The 16,602-nt window shown below is 39.2% G+C and overlaps 1 protein-coding gene across 1 annotated transcript; it reads right to left on the bottom strand.

Moving 5' to 3' along the window:
- Window positions 1-7: 7 nt before the first annotated feature.
- LOC131190628 (homeobox protein prophet of Pit-1-like) lies at window positions 8-8,399 on the bottom strand. The gene is made up of 3 exons (XM_058167973.1): window positions 8,369-8,399; window positions 6,608-6,846; window positions 8-361 (listed from the first exon to the last, which is right to left on the bottom strand). The coding sequence occupies exons 1-3, from the start codon at window positions 8,397-8,399 to the stop codon at window positions 8-10; spliced, it is 624 nt and encodes a 207-aa protein (XP_058023956.1).
- Between the last annotated feature and the right edge of the window lie 8,203 nt (window positions 8,400-16,602).

Below are 16,602 nucleotides of genomic sequence, written 5' to 3'. Positions count from 1 at the left end.
ACAGCTCCTAGTCCCAATGTACACCGGGATCAAGATTAAGAGAGAGCACAGAAGTGGATGGAGTAGTTGTAGAAGAGCCGAAAGCGCGCAGTGAATTATACCAGTCTTCATGATTACGAGGGCTTTGAGGATGATGGGGGACAGAACAAGGAAAAGGGGCAGAAGTAGGAGAGGGGGGTGGTAGAGTGTAGGTGGAAGGGAAGTGGGGTAAATGAGGATGTGGTCCAAGCGTGGAGGAATATTGGTATTGTCGAGGAGGAGGTACAGGAATGGGGCAGATAGAAAGAACAGCAGGTGTGGTTGGCTTTGGTAGGGCCCGTTCTTGCTTTCGCTGCTTTGCCCGCCGGTTCTGGAACCACACCTGACAAGGACAGAGCAAAAGTGGATTATGAATAATATAGTAAGGGAAACATTGCATAACAGCCATGTTTGTCTAAAGGGCCAAGTCTTGAACAACTAGTAACTAACAATACAAGACTCAACAACTGCCTTGACCTCATCTTTTGCAATAACACAAACTCAATTTATGGACTACAAATAAAAGAACCCTTTTCCAACAGTGACCACTGCATGATAGACTTTTGTCTCAATATACGCCCTCACATAAATCGTCATAATAGTACTCCTAACTACAATTTCAAAAAAGCCAACTATGACCTTATAAACAACAACCTCTCATCTCTTGACTGGCAAAATCTGTTCTCAACCTGTATCACTGCCGAAGACCACTATAGAGTTTTCCTACTTGAAATCAATAGAATCATCAAACTATACATACCACAAATCACCACCAAAAAAAATAAAAAAATAAATTAAAAAAAATTACCCATATCAATAAAAAAGCTTCAATCCAAAAAAAAAAATCCCTCTGGAAAAGAAACAAAAAGGGCTGTGTAGCAAACTTCAAAAACCGCTACAGAAATATTTGCAACCAAATAAAAATTGAATGCACCATTTACCACACCAAACAAGAAAAAGACCTGCGCACAAATTCCAGTCGTGCTTTTTATAATTTTGTGAACAATAAACTTAAGAATCAAGATCCATCCCACCACTAAAAGAATCTAACGGCAAAGAATGTAATGATGAAACAGTTAAAGCAAACCTCTTTAACACATTCTTTGGCTCAGTCTTGTTAACAGTGATGGCTCATATCCGACATTCCCCAATCGTATCAACAATGAGTACAATGACTTAATGCATATAGACTTCACAGAAGATAATGTTGAAAAAGCTCTTCGCAAACTGAAACCATCTTTTTCTATTGGGCCTGATGGGCTATGTGCATATTTCTTAAAAAAACTTTCCACTAATATAGTAGAACCCCTAAGCATAATCTTTGATAAAGCTTTCACGACTAGTTCCCTTCTCAAACTTTGGTCTCTAGCCACAGTCATCCCTATCTTCAAAAAAGGAGATCCCAGCCTAGTTGAAAATTACAGACCAATCTCTCTATGCTTCGTCACCTGCAAAGTAATGGAATCTATCATCAACCGATCCATTACCTTCCACCTAGAAACAAACAACCTACTCTCTAATAAACAATTTGGTTTCAGAAAAAAATTATGTAACTTACAACTTCTCCACTGCAAAAACATATGGACTACTAATCTTGATCAAGGCAAAGCAATAGATGCAATCTACATAGACTTTTGCAAAGCTTTTGACTCAGTAGTACATGATAAACTTCTCTTAAAACTAAAATCCTATGGCACTTCAGGACCTCTTCACAATTGGATAACTGCTTTCCTGTCAGACAACAAGTGGTCAAAATTGGGCGACTTCCGGTGGCTCCGCTGCCCTGATGGCGGTCTTTTTTTAGACCGCCCGCTCGCGATCTCATAGAGCCGTCCAGACAGCGGAGATCAGCTGTCTGGTGGCTTGAAATCTTCCCTTTGGGCAAAGAGGGGAAGGAGAGCATTCAGGCTGAAGTTGAGCCCCGCGGAAAGCCCCAGAAATGATTCTGGAGGCTTGAGGGTGAAGCTCCTTCAAAAGCCCAGAACAAGCTCCGGATCTGGAGGCGCCTCTGTTCCAACGAGCAGAGCTAAAGGCAGCGTCCGCTCCTGCCATCGATAGGGATCAATGATTGGATTTTAAGGCAGGTGGAAAGAAAACAGGAGTACAGGCATGTATGTATCAATTGAAACTCCCTAATTAGAAGATTTAGTTTGAAAAAATAGAGATGAAGAAAAGAAAATGCCGTTTGTGGATTGAAAGCGAAAGTTAAGGAAATGCCTGTTAGTTGTTGGCGTTGATGTTAATTGAAGAGATTATGTTAAAGGAATAAGGATTTGAATAATTTTTTTTATTTTTTATTTTTTTATAATTCAAGAGGAGAAGAAACAAGATTTTTTTTCTTTTTTCTTTTTTTTCTCTTCCTTTTAAGTGGAAACTGTAAGTGAAGAAAGTGAAAGTTAAAAAGTTGTTTTTTAATATTGCTTTGCCTAGAACTTTGCTACTTTCTTTCCTTGCTGGATTTGATTTTTATATGGAGAAATAAAGTGGAACTGGGAAGATTTATAATTGATTTAATAAAAGATTTAACTTTGGTTGAATATAAAACAAAAGTAAAATGGCTTCTGTGAAAGTTTTTAAGGAAGCTGGAGCTTTGTTAGTCCAACTTTATAAATTACAAGACGAGTTGAAGGAATTTCTCAAGGCTCAAATGTTGGCTCGGGATAAAAAAATTAAAGAAATTGAGGACAAAATATTGCAAATTAAAGACACTGTTGAAGCTGAGAATGAAGATATAAGAAAAGATCTGGTGACAGCAATTAAAGCTGTGGCTGAATACATAACAAAATTGGAGGGAAAAGTGAAAGGGATTGATCAAGCTAATTTGAACTTAAAAAGTAAAATAGAAGAATTTCAAATCAAGGTGGAGGATATAAAGCAGTTGGATGATAGATTTGAAGAAATTAATCAAGGAAATTTGGATTTTAAAAACAAAATAGAGGAGCTCCAGATCAAGGCGGAAAGAGCAGAGGATGAACGGTTTTTTTTGCAATACAGAGTTATGGAATATGCATTAAGAGGTTTGAAGGAATATAAATGAGCGGCTCTAAAGAAGATTTTTGCAGAGGCCTTCGCACAGCTGATGATACAGAGCCCAGTGGATATTGAAATTCAAATTGAAAAAAATTATCGTGTTAATTCATGGGTAGCAAAGCAGAGGCATTTACCAAGAGATTTAGTAATTTATTTTACATCTAGGAAGATTAGGAATGAAATTTCGCAAGTTTCTTATAAAAATGGAATTGAAATATTGGGACAAAAGGTATTGGTATTGAAGGAAATTCCTTTTAAAATGTTAAGAAATAGAAACCAATACACATTTTTGGTGGAACATCTTAGAAATCTTCAGATACAGTATGGATGGAATGTACCAGCTGGAATAACAATAAATTATAAGGGAGTGAAATATTGTTTTAATACAGTTTTTAAAGCAAGAAATTTCTATACTAAAGTATTGAAGGCTGGATGTTTACCATTGTTAGGAAGTAAGAAGGAAGGAGAGGTGGGAATGGTTAAAGAAGGGGAGGAACTAAAGCGAACACAATTTGAAACTTAATGTTGGCAGCAGAATTACAGAAGGTTGTGGGGGAGGATCAAAGCAAGATTGTAACTATTAAGAATAGAGAGTAAGAAGTAAATTGTATGTTAAAAGGAGTATAAAATGTTTAGGGAATGAAGAAGAAAGGATTTTAGGAATATTAGTTTTAGGTTTATTAATTGAATATAAGTTAAATGTTTAATACCTTAAATTTTGGGTATGTAACTGTAGTAATGGTATTTGATGAAATATGGTGATAGTTTTGTAACATATAGTGGTGGGAATATAAGTAAGATTTTGAAAATGTTGGATTTATATGATTCAAATGCTGTGGGGATCAAAGCAAGATTGCGATTATTAAGAGTAGAGAAAGAAGTAAATTGTATGTTAAATGGAGTGTAAATGTATAAAGAATGAAGAAAAATGATATTACGAATATTATTTTTAAATATGTTAATTGATTAAGGATAGTTTATTAAATGTTTGGTAATTTAAATGTTAGATATGTAATTGTAGTAATGATATTTGACTGATGGAGCAACATCAAAAGATGGAACATTAATTGTGGCGTTGATTATAAGTGGAGAAGATGGACTGTAATTTAAAATTGGACTGAAAGAAGAAATCTACGAAGGGAAGACTGTATTTGTATTGATGGAATTATATTTTCTTTCTTCGTTTTAGTTTTAGAGAGGGGTGGGAGTCTATGTATGATTAGTTTATTTTAGTTTGTGATTGTTGGTTATAATACCCTGTATTTGCTCTGGGAAGTCCTGGGGGGGAGGGGGGAGGGTTGGGGAGGTGGGTAGAAGATGGTATATGGATTGATTAAAATGTACAGGTATGACGGAAGTTATGTAACCAAAAAGCAAAAGAATTTGAGATGAAATCAGGGCTGCTCAAATACCACTTCAGATTGAACTGGTGGGAATAAGGGATTGGAAAGGGAGAGGAGGAGAGAGAGGGAAAGAAGGAAGTATGATGGAAAGAAGAGAGAAGGATGGAAGAGGGGGAAATGGAGAGGAAGGGGAAGAAGAGAGGAGGGGAGGGAGGAGAGGAAGTAGAAAAGGGAAGGAGAGGGAGGATGGGTAAGTAGAAGAAGGTAGAGAATGGTAGAGGAGAAGGGAAGGCTAAGTTAAGGAAGGAAGTGGTAAACGAGCTGGCCTGAATAGGTAACAAATGAAAGTTAAAAGGTGATGAATAAATGACTACATTAAATATGATGATAGAAAATGAAAATAAAAACTTTTGAAAAAAAAACAAAAAAACAAGTGGTCAAAATTGGCAATGCTCTATCAAATCCTGTTCCTGTCAAAAGTGGCATTCCTCAAGGCAGCATTCTTGGACCAACGCTCTTCATACTATATATAAATAATCTCTGTGACCTTATCTCAAGTTATTGTGTTCTCCTTGCTGACGATGCCAAACTATTTAACACTACCAACAATACAGCTACCCTTCAAAAAGACCTTGACTTTGTATCCGATTGGTCTAAAACTTGGCAACTCCAAATCTCAACCAGCAAATGCTCAGTTTTACATATTGGAAAAAAGAACCCAAACACTAAGTACAAACTTGATGGACATTTCCTTACAGATGACCCCCACCCTGTTAAAGATCTTGGAGTTTTCATATCAAATGATCTAAGTGCCAAAGCCCACTGCAACTACACAGCAAAAAAGGCTCTAAGAGTTGTAAACCTAATTTTGCGTAGCTTCTTTTCCAAAAACTCTACACTACTACCAGAGCATACAAAACATTTGCTAGACCTTTTCTTGAATACAGCTCACCTGTCTGGAACCCATACCACATCTCTGACATTAATACAATTGAACGCGTCCAAAAATATTTTACAAGAAGAGTTCTCCGCTCCTCTGAAAACAACAAAATACCTTATACCACCAGACTTGAAATCCTGGGCTTAGAAAACTTAGAACTCCGCTGACTTCGACAAGACCTGTGTTTAACACACAGAATCATCTATTGCAATGTCCTTCCTGTTAAAGACTACTTCAGCTTCAATCGCAATAATACAAGAGCAAACAACAGATTTAAAATTAATGTTAACCGCTTCAATCTTGATTGCAGAAAATATGACTTTTGTAACAGAGTTGATAACGCTTGGAACGCACTATCTGACTCTGTGGTCTCTTCTCAAAATCCCAAAAACTTCAATCAAAAACTGTCTACTATTGACCTCACCCCATTCCTAAGAGGACTATAAGGGGTGTGCATAAGAGCACAAAAGTGCCTATCGTTCCTGTCCTATTGTTTCCTTTCATTATATCAAATTAATATAGTTATTGCACACTTTTGCTTATATATATATGCTAATATGATGTGTTGTTTTATGTTGATGCTTGTGTATACTGTTGTGACAAAATTTAAAAAAAAGGTTCTTGGCAACTCCTGTGATTTTGCATTCTCAGCTTAAATCCTTAACAGATTGGTAAGTGATTTAGCTGTTACTGCACCACATAGATTGTGAATGCCTCAAATTTATTCTAAATACTGAATATTTAAGGTTAAAATAGATGCCAAATTTCAGAATTAAGAAAATACTAAAATATTATTGGGGAATAAATTCACTTAGAATTCAAAATATAAAAGGAAAGCATGTGGTGTTAAATAGTTAAAAATCAAACATCCTTTAACCTGTGGTGGTATGTAGTAGGGATGGGCAGTAAGTGTGTGGGCACAGAATTAATGAGCCTCAGTTTCTTGTGGCCCTTGGCCTAGTAGCTTCATATTAGCAATGAACTCACATCTCTAGCAAACACAATACCATTTTTGCCTGACAGCCATTTGAGGAAAAGAGGAAGGGTTGCCAGAAAATATTTTAAAGGGAAATAGATGGTTCTGTCCATGTTCTGTGAATTTTATCCAACGTGAATTTCCATTAGCACTCCTGATGGAAAACAGATTCTTTGGTATAAAGCAAGGGACAACCCATGGCTGTTTTATTTACCTAATTTCTAAAAAGCCTTTTCAGGCTAGTTTAATTTGTCTAGTAGACCATTAATCAGAAGTTCTCTGGTTCTGTAGATCAGGTACCTGGATGCGAGCTTCGTTGAGTTTGGTAGCCTTGGCCAGTTCCTCTCGACAATAAATATCAGGGTAATGGTTTTTTGCAAAAGCTGTCTCCAGATGGTCTAGTTGGTCCTGGCTGAAGGTAGTGCGGTGTCGACGGCGGGTAGGAATGGCAGTTGTATTCAAGGAGTCAGGGACTGATGGAGAAAGCAGGGAGCCTCCAGCCAGGCCAGGGAATTTCTTATAGAGGGAAACATCAACATCTGGAAGGAAATAAGAAAATTCCCTGATGTCTTCTTGTTCTAATCTGCAAGGAACCTCTATTTAAATATTTCATATTCAGAATATTCAAATATTCTAAATATGGCCTGCTGCAATTGCCGGAATAATTCCCATCCTTGTGAATGTGGTAACCAGTACTTTGGTGTGATAACTACCTAGGTGGTAAGTCACTAGTACCATATCCAGGAGTATCATTCATTACACATGGAATAGGAGCACAACGGCTTTGGAGATGGATTTATAATAAAGGCAGGCTCTTGCCCAGACCTTCATTTGCCTCATCTTAGCAGTTATACCTAGATGACGAAGTTTTCCAAAAATAAACACTGGGAAACCCAAAGTACACAGTTATTTATAGTAACTGATTGTTTAATTTCAAAAAAAAGCCCTGCCGCCAAAAGTACAATAACAAAAAAAGATAGAAAGTTAATGTTTAGAAAGGTTTTTCCGTAATGAAAACAGCTTCTACTAATTCCACGAATGCTGGGTCCTGTCGTATTAATTCTCGGTCACTGCAGTCTGCTGACTTCCCTCAGGTCCTGGACAATGAAGCTTAGCAGATTTTACATATCTTGAGGCTAGCATTTTATGGTGTCAGAATAAGAGCAGCCTCAAGATATGGAAATGTCTTTTACTTTAAGTCAGGTACAATGAAAGGTGAATCAAGTGTGCTCACTCATGGGCTGGAGATGAAAGCAACATCGTGGGCACATGGCCAAAGCAAGGTGTTGTAGGCATGTTTTGTCTTCTTGATTAGATGCAAGTGGAGAAAGCCCCACTGGGCACTGAAGAAATGAAGTTTCTCCATTAGCATCTGGGTCGATGAACTTCCATTTTCAGTACAGTACTATAAAGGGCAGCAGGGATTTAAGAAATTGGCATAGCAATCCTCTGACTTGGAATGCTGCTGTCATCAGGAAGATCTGAAGCAGGGAATCAACATGAAAAGGTCTTCCCAGGCCTCCTCAAACCAGAAGCTAATTATACTATTCAGAATATTCCCCTACTTCTTTATTTATTTACCAATTTATAGACCTTGCAGTCTATCAGATTCTGAGTGGTGTACAAAAACAAAACCAGCCCATAACATAAAACACTACCTTTTGTATATTGTACATTGATACGATGCTAGCATTAATTTGTGGGCAAACCTACCTCATTTTAAAAACTTCCTACATTATGCAGGATCTGAAAGGTAGTAAAGGGGATTGATTAAAGTACTGTACTGTACTTTATCATCTGTACTGTGATAATGATGAAAAATTTAGGGAAGCCTAACTGTATAGCAGCACTTAAGAAAAGGTACTTTATGAAGGGGCAGTTGAATTCCACACTCCCATCACCTATATAGACACATAACAGTATCTGAATGGCTGCTTTTTACAATAATAAAAAAGCAATGGTGTGAGAAGGCAATTAGGAATTCAGCAGTTGCAACAAGAAATAAAATACTCATTTCCACATTCTGTTTATCCCATCCCATCCCATCCCATCTCCTCTTACCTTGTTTTGCTTCAGATTCTTCCAACGCCATTCCCTGCCACACATATGTTAATCCATTTTTTTTATTATGCCAGGTAGTTTGACTCATAAACCATGCCACAGGGCTGGATTAATCTCTCAATCTAAGCCACACATGCATCATTAACCAAATGTATACTTGAACCAAGCTACTTGGTCTGTTTAAACACAATGCGAGGATAAAGGGGGAATTTCAGATATGAGATTGTGAGCTGCATGTGCCCTTCAGAATGCTGCAAGAAGAAGAGGAAGCACTTGTGGATGGTTTTGGAACGGAGAAGCATTTTTTAAAAATGGAAAAAGAAAGAAAGAAAATAACCCTCTGTAGCACTACTGCTGGTCCACTTTGCTTTCCCTTTCAGTTTTTCGAAGAAGCCATAAAAACTGGATTACACTTGTTAGGGAACCACCTTCTCTAAATTGGATGGGGACCTTCTTCCCTACACCCACTGAGAATCAGCCTCTCACACAATAAAGTTATTGTCTAGAATATCTGCACAATTCTTTTGGTTGCACAACCTTATAGTGAAAAACTATCTAACAGTAACAATGTGTTGAACATGGACCTCGCCCACATATATGTACTATATATTCATGTATAAATTATATACATGTTATAGTGTACTAATACGTACATTGTAAAACATGTCCTCAAGATACAAATGCTATATTTTAAATATTCTCTATATTGGTATACCTTAATATCTTTATTTTTTAGATAAATTAATGTTTTCTTTCTGCACTCTAACATAATGTCTTGCAGACCCCTGGATGCTATTGTTTCCCTCTTTGAAGACCATTGGTTTAAAGAAACAGTATTGAGTGAGTCACCTGTGGTGTTAAATTCCTAGGATTGTCGATGAAGGGATACCTTACTTTCACTGGCACTGTTTAGTACAACAAAATACCTCTTAAGAACAGCCAACATGTTGTGTATCTTTGGCTGAACATTTTATATTTTAATGTTTTTTTAATGCTGGCAGCTGGCAGCATCAGACATTGTGATATATTGATAATGAAATCCTGTGATAGAAACAGTATTTTTCTCTCTCAGTTCCATCTCACCAAAATAGCTAGGATTAAGCTTGGGAAATATGATGCTTCAGCCCCCACTCTCTGGGAGAACTTGAGACCGTGAGAGCCAGGGCAACACAATGGCCTTGCCTGAGAAACTAATTAATTTGGGTCTGCAGTGTTGAGGAATTTGAGCATCCAGGTTTGGAGCCAAAGACCTTTCTCATTAAGAAGTGTGCATCCCTCAGTTTGGGAAGGATTGTGCTGAGGATTATAAATTATAAGATTATAAATCTTATAACTAGAAGATTATAAATCTTCTAAGCACTTTCAATCTCCTCCTCCTATCTTCTCGCTGAGGAGGCCTTCTGCCATGGGGGGAAAAAATCCCCCTTCCCTCCAATCCAGTGCCATGTTTTTATTGAGGATGTAAGAAAGTTGCCCAGCTTAACAGAGCTGCCAGCCAAACTGCACCAAGCAGGGCCACAGTTCTGTCCTGAATACCGGAATCCCAGATTAACCAACCCTGCTCCTCCAAAAGTCTGAGAAAGCCCCTTTCTAGGAATTGGGAGGTCACACAGTGGTACACAGCCTTATAGAGCAGTGGTAGTCAACCTGGTCCCTATCGCCCACTAGTGGGCATTCCAGCTTTCATGGTGGGTGGTAGGGGTTTTGTCCAATACTGAAGCACTTTCCTTTTTAAAAAAAATTTAATTGACTTTTTAAAAAAAATTCATAGCATTATTTAAAAACATTTTCATTAGGTTTTCATAAAATTCCCCGTGACAATTTAAATTTCTGAAAATATACTATTTGTATTACCTGCGCATAAGTTTATTTCACGTTACGTAAATGAAAGTAAATGGCGCTATAGTGCAAACGTAAACAAAAGAGCCTCGTTCCAGAATAGCTCGTGCATCTCCCCACACACCACCCAGCTGTAACAGACAAGCAGAGCTGGTAGCTTGCATCCCCCCCAAACCCAATCCACGATGTGCGAGAGGCATGCGCAGACGACGATACATGGCACATTACTGTGGAACCGGTGGGGTTGGTTAGAAAATTTTACTACTAACAGAGATACAAAAGTGGGCGGTAGGTAGAAAAAGGTTGACTACCCCTGGTTTAGAGTGTGGGTCCCCCCTCCCTCCTGCCCCCACCATTGCAGTGCAAACAGAAAGACTGAAGACACTATATCTGGGGGGGTTTGTGCAGTGAATCGGGTGGCAAGATTTGTAGAGTTGGACTCAGAGGACAGAAACAATCAAAACTTCAGGTAGTGCCTGGATATGCCTTTTTATTGAGTTATTCTGTCCAAGTCAATTTTTGCTTTAGAAGAAATATATAGGAATGCTTTAATTTGGAGTTCCGCTCTGAGGAAAGATAGCCAAAATGGCCTGCTTAAAATTTAGGTAATGTAATTTCCTGGCATATTTCTGCTGTGCCATATCTTGGGGAGATTAAATGGGAAGGGAGGGAAGGAGAGAAAGAGGGAAGGGAAGGGAGGAAGAAAGTTAAAAAAAAAACACAGCAAGCATGGTTAATTTCATAAAGAACCAAAGCACAGAAATGAAAACAATTTCCAGTGGTTTAGAAAAAAAATCATTCCTCAATCTATCCTGAACATGTTCATGGATCCTAACTACTAGCTTCCATGATCTCTCATTTGGGAATGGATCAGCAATCTGCTGGCTCCCAATAAGTACAACCCTGAAACCCTTTTCGCACAGCAACCTTTCTCTAACTTGTTGGTTGACCTTTTCTTCAACCCACACTCTTCTACTCAATCTGCTTTGCATCTAGGGTGCCCTTTGAATGTCCCTGTTGCCTGTAGACCAAAGTTCTTCAACTCACCAGCTCTCTCAGGATATGCTTCAGTGAACCCCACACTCTTCCTCTTGCCTGCTTGTCCATCCTCCATCTCATTTAAGATCCTCAGTGCTCCCCATTCCCAAACTTATAAGTGAAGGCTGACGTCACTTTTTTCACCTGACTGTGGGGGTGTGTGTCAGGGCATCTTGCAGCTTTACTAGATGCCTCCTGTTTCTTGGCCTGGAGGGCACCATTCACCATTCACCATGTTGGAGATGTTCAACAAAGGGAAGGAATAAAGCAAGACTAAGGAGCATGGAGTATTTGAAATCCAGGCATGGCTGCAGCTTGGCAGGTCGGTTTGTGTACCTATGAAAGCATCCAAAGATAGGTGTCCTTTACACAGACGACAGATGTGCATAGGTACTTTAGATGAGTTTTGCTCAGCTAAAATTCCCAATAATTCCTTCTGGAGGCCAGGGTCTTTGTTAAAAGTTTATTGCAACTCTCTGTTGAGGCTAGACTGGTGTGAGTGTGTTTTTCTTACCATTTTTACAACATTCGCTGATTGATCTGAGAGCACTGAGGCATGCCAATCACTTTGGGAACAGTTTCCCTGCCTAACAGTGCATTGGAGGCCCCCTCTGTGGGTGGCAGCCCAGGACTGAGATAAGGTTCCAGCAATCATGACTGTCTATTGTCAGGGCAAATCCCTTGAAATAGCAGAACTACCCAGCCTCAAAAGAAGACCCTGTCTATATCACCACCTCCTACCTCTGCCATTTGAGTTTAATTTGTGGCCTCAACAGCCTCGCCACATTCAGATTCTGGATATCCCACGTAGAGGCGGTATGTCCCCAGCGGTCCAGCTCTTGTTATTCTGCAGGGCTTTAATATTAACAATTGCGCAGCTTAAGAACAAATCCAGGCACAAAAGGGCAAGATGGAAGCAAACAGGTCTAGCAGCTGTGTGAATGTGGAGGGTGGATGTATAGATGGGTGAGTGTGGAATTCTCAATTAGTCCAGATTTGTGGGTAATGCTTTCTGGCTATGGAATGAGTTCCAGCAGTGGTTTTTATGTCTTATTCAGCCAGATTGGTTTTGCTTATGTCTGTTCCTTGGCTGCCCAGGATATTCCAGTAATATAGAACAGGAATATGAAAGAGCTCCCAGTTCTTCAAAAAGGCAAGATTTTATTCATAGGGTCAATGTAAATAGAAGAGGCTAGAAGCTGTTTCAATTCCGTTGTACACCTACAATTGTTTGAATGTGGTGAGTTGCGAAGGGGAAAGATGGGCTAAGGGGTGGGTGGGGGAAACTATCACAGCTGTGTCTGTATCACATTATGTTCAGTGGCCTTCCAGAAGCCAGAAAATAGATTCTAATTTACATGTAGATGGTAAACATAGAAGGCTACACTCATGACCTCTGCACATCTGCTGGTCGTGTTTGGTTGAAAGTGAAAAATATGCACATATAACTGAATGTGCCAGTCCTTTTCTGTCCTTTCTGCTAAACATGAGATCATGTGCTGAAGTTTGAATAGAAGGTGCAGTTGCAATCTAGCATCTCATATTCCAGAGTCATTTGCAGGGTGTCTCGGAACTTGGTAGTCTCTTCTCTCCTTTTTATCATCTGCATCACATGAATGAGGTCATCAATTTGGGGTCTGGTATCATCAATCAGTGGAGGACTCCCCATTGTATATCTGGAATCTGAGCTGATCAACTGATGCTATCAGTGTCCAATCTCAGTGTCTGAAGTCTGGGTGAGTCTGGATAGGGAGGAGCAGGCTCAAGCTCAATCCTGCCAAGATGGAGTGATTGTGGATTTTGGGTCCCTTGAACCTGGGGATTTTCTGTCTTAGATGGATTAATACTGGTGCTCAGTCTGGGAGGGCATCTTGGATTCACAACTCTTGCTTAAAGAATGGATGAAAGCTGTGATGAAGAGATCCTTTACAAAGCTTTAGTTAATGTGGTAGTTGCACGCATTCCTGGATTGGGAGGCCTTCAGATGGTCATTCATACTCTAGTTACTTCATGGTTTGACTACTACAGTGCATTACACGTGGGGTTGCTGTTGAAGGCCATTCAAAAGCTGCAAATAGCCCATAATACAGGCAATGTTGGTCATGCTTCACTATGCCCATGTGATACCACTTTTCCACAGCTAGAGTTGCTAGTAGGGTTTTGATAGACTTCAAAGTATAAGCTTGTATAAGCTATAAGCTCTTCATGGCATTGACCAGGTTACTTGAGGGACTACCCACCTCTGATGATTTCTGCCTGTATGGTAAGGTTCCCCCAGAAATGCATATGATCATTCCATTCTGATGATGTTCTGCAAGTTGTTGAAAACCCAGATGCTCCTAAGCCTTGAGGTAGGGTGCTTGTGGAGCCCTATTTGGCTTGCTGTTGGGTAGCCTGTCCAGATGCTGAGATTCTTTTTATTGTTTTCCTGTTTTAAGTGTGAACCATCTGTAGACATTTTAGAACTGATCATCTTCTAAATCAACCAACCAACCAACCAACCAACCAACCAACCAACCAACCAACCAACCAGTCAAATAATTCAGGGCTGGCTTCATTCATTAAATAAGATGGATTTTCAGAGGAGAGATAAAATCAGGAATGGCTGCCATTGCATGAATATGACAGATGAGAATACCATTTCCCATTCCAAGAGGTTAGGCTTGAGGCTGAGAGCAGATACAGGCTATGACATCAAAGGATGACCTCAGAGCTGAGGTTCTAGAAGTCAGGTGAACTGCCATCTCTTCATGGAGTACACTGGCAAGTGTGTCTTGCTGGGCCGATTAAGAACTTGGTTGTGGCCTGGAGAAGTTCGAGCTGGAAAGTTGGAGCCTCGCTTTGTCAGCTGTCATTAAGAATCTTCTGGAGCTCTTGACTTGGCACTCACAAAGGATAATACCCTGAATGCTTCTTTCTTTCATTTTACCTGGCTGCTATGCTAACTTGATATTTGCTTGGACTTGACCTGCACGAGGCAAGCTATTTACTTATGGTTAATCATTTTGAACTCGGTGGCTGAGGTAAGAGATGGGCCACTGATAAAATAAGCCTTCCTCAATTCTTTGTCCTCCTTAAAGGGTGAAAATTATTGGGTTGTTGCCCTGCATCAGAAGCCAGAGGACTAGCTTGAAATATAAATTGTCTACTGTAGATCTGCTTAAATCACTTCTGTTGAGCAGCTTTTTCCACCTTTTTGAATGTGAGAAGTACCTGTATAGTCAATTAAGTTTGGAAACATAGTATCCCTCACCATTTGTTGGAGTTGAGAGCAGAGGGAGCCCAGCAACACATTAAAGAGCATAGGCAGGCATACTTCTGAATGCCCATTCACAGAGAGTGATTATACAGCCACCCACACTAAACTGAACTGAGAGTATTGTTTATTTATTTGTATCCATGAGCTCCGTACATGTTGATCATCGAGTGCTGATGGGATGTATGATATCTGTAAATAATTGTATTTTCCACATCATAAGCAGAGGGCAGTTTATTTATCCTGAGTTCTGTCCTTAGTGCTATCGTGTAGTACTGTTTTTACCCATGATCAGTAGACCATAACATAAAATGATAATCATCTAATACATACTCAAGTAAATCAATTTATAAATCTTATGAACATTTAAGTTATATCTGAAAGGGGCTAGTGGTAGGCCAGCATTTGAATCTGAAAGGTCTCCTAGTCAGATCGTACATGAGTCTGTTTCTTTTAGCCTTGTATTGAGAGTTGCTCCCTGCAATCCTTTATTGGATGTCTGTAACTAAGAACATTGCTGATTAGGTCAGGCTCAACAATTCCATGAATTCATTTGAGCCTATACACAATGGAGCTTTAGGTCACAAATTCATCCTTAGTTTATATTTGGATCTCTCACCATAAAGCTTTCACCCATTGGTTCTTGTCTTATTATCAGGTGCTAGGGAGAATAAATCTACTCTCTTTCCTGGGACATCCCTTCATCCCTTCATGTATCAGAAGACTGCTATCATGTCTCCCCTCAATCTTTTCTTCTATAAGTTAAGCATACCAACTTCTTAAACTACTATTCGTTCCCACCCCACTCCAGGGGAAGGATACTGCAAAATCCCCATTCCCTCCCCACTCCTGGGAGAAGGATATTGCAAAATCTCCATTCCCACCCCACTCTGGGGCCAGCAAGCGGTGGTATTTGCCGGTTCTCCAAACTGCTCAAAATTTCCGCTACCGGTATTCCAGAACCTGTGAGAACCTGCTGGATTTCACCGATTTAGCCTTCAAATCCTTCATGTTTTACACCCACACACAATATATATATATCCAAAGTAATATGGGAAGCCAATAAATTTTACAACTAAATAAATATAAAATAAGGAAGAAAAAGGAAAAAGGAAAACACAAAGAGAAAGCAAAAAGTGCAAAAAAAAGGTAAAGAAAAATAGAAAAGAAAGAAATAAAATACAACAAAATGACTTCCAATACATGTAGTCCTTGATGTTTGACCACAATTGAGCCTGGAAGTTTGGCTGTAAGTTATTGCAATTGGGTCATCACATGACTTATTTTTATCGTGGTTGTTAAGTTAATCACCATGGTCATTAAACAAATCGTGTCCAAATCCAGCTTAGCCCCAGGCCTGGGCACATCTTGATCAAGGCAAAGCAATAGATGCAATCTACATAGTCTTCTGCAAAGTTTTGACTCAGTAGTACATGATAAACTCCTCCTAAAACTAAAATCCTATGGCATTTCAGGACCCCTTCACAATTGGATATCTGCTTTTCTGTCTAACAGACAACAAGTGGTTAAAATTGGCAATGCTCTATCAAATCCTGTTCCTGTCAAGAGTGGCGTTCCTCAAGGTAGCGTTCTTGGACCAACACTCTTCATACTATACATAAATGATCTTTGTGACCATATCTCAAGTAATTGTGTTCTCTTTGCTGATGATGTCAAACTATTTAACATCACCGACAATACATCTACCATTCAAAAAGACCTTGATCTTCTAACCGCTTGGTCTAAAACTTGGCAACTCCAAATCTCAACCAGCAAATGCTCAGTCTTACATATTGGAAAAAAGAACCCAAACACTAAACCCAAACCCAAACGCTTTGATGGACATTACCTTACAGATGACCCCCACCCTGTTAAAGACCTTGGAGTTTTCATATCAAATGATCTAAGTGCCAAAGCCCACTGCAACTACATAGCAAAAAAGACTTAAGAGTTGTAAACCTAATTTTGCGTAGCTTCTTTTCCAAAAACACTACACTACTAACCAGAGCATATAAAACATTTGCTAGGCCAATCCTTGAATACAGTTCACCTGTCTGGAACCCACACCACATTTCTGACATCAATACAATTGAATGTGTCC

The sequence above is a fragment of the Ahaetulla prasina genome, chromosome 2 (genome assembly GCF_028640845.1).
Source record: "Ahaetulla prasina isolate Xishuangbanna chromosome 2, ASM2864084v1, whole genome shotgun sequence".
In the NCBI taxonomy this organism is placed as follows: domain Eukaryota; kingdom Metazoa; phylum Chordata; class Lepidosauria; order Squamata; family Colubridae; genus Ahaetulla; species Ahaetulla prasina.
This window is presented reverse-complemented; position numbering and strand designations above follow the sequence as displayed.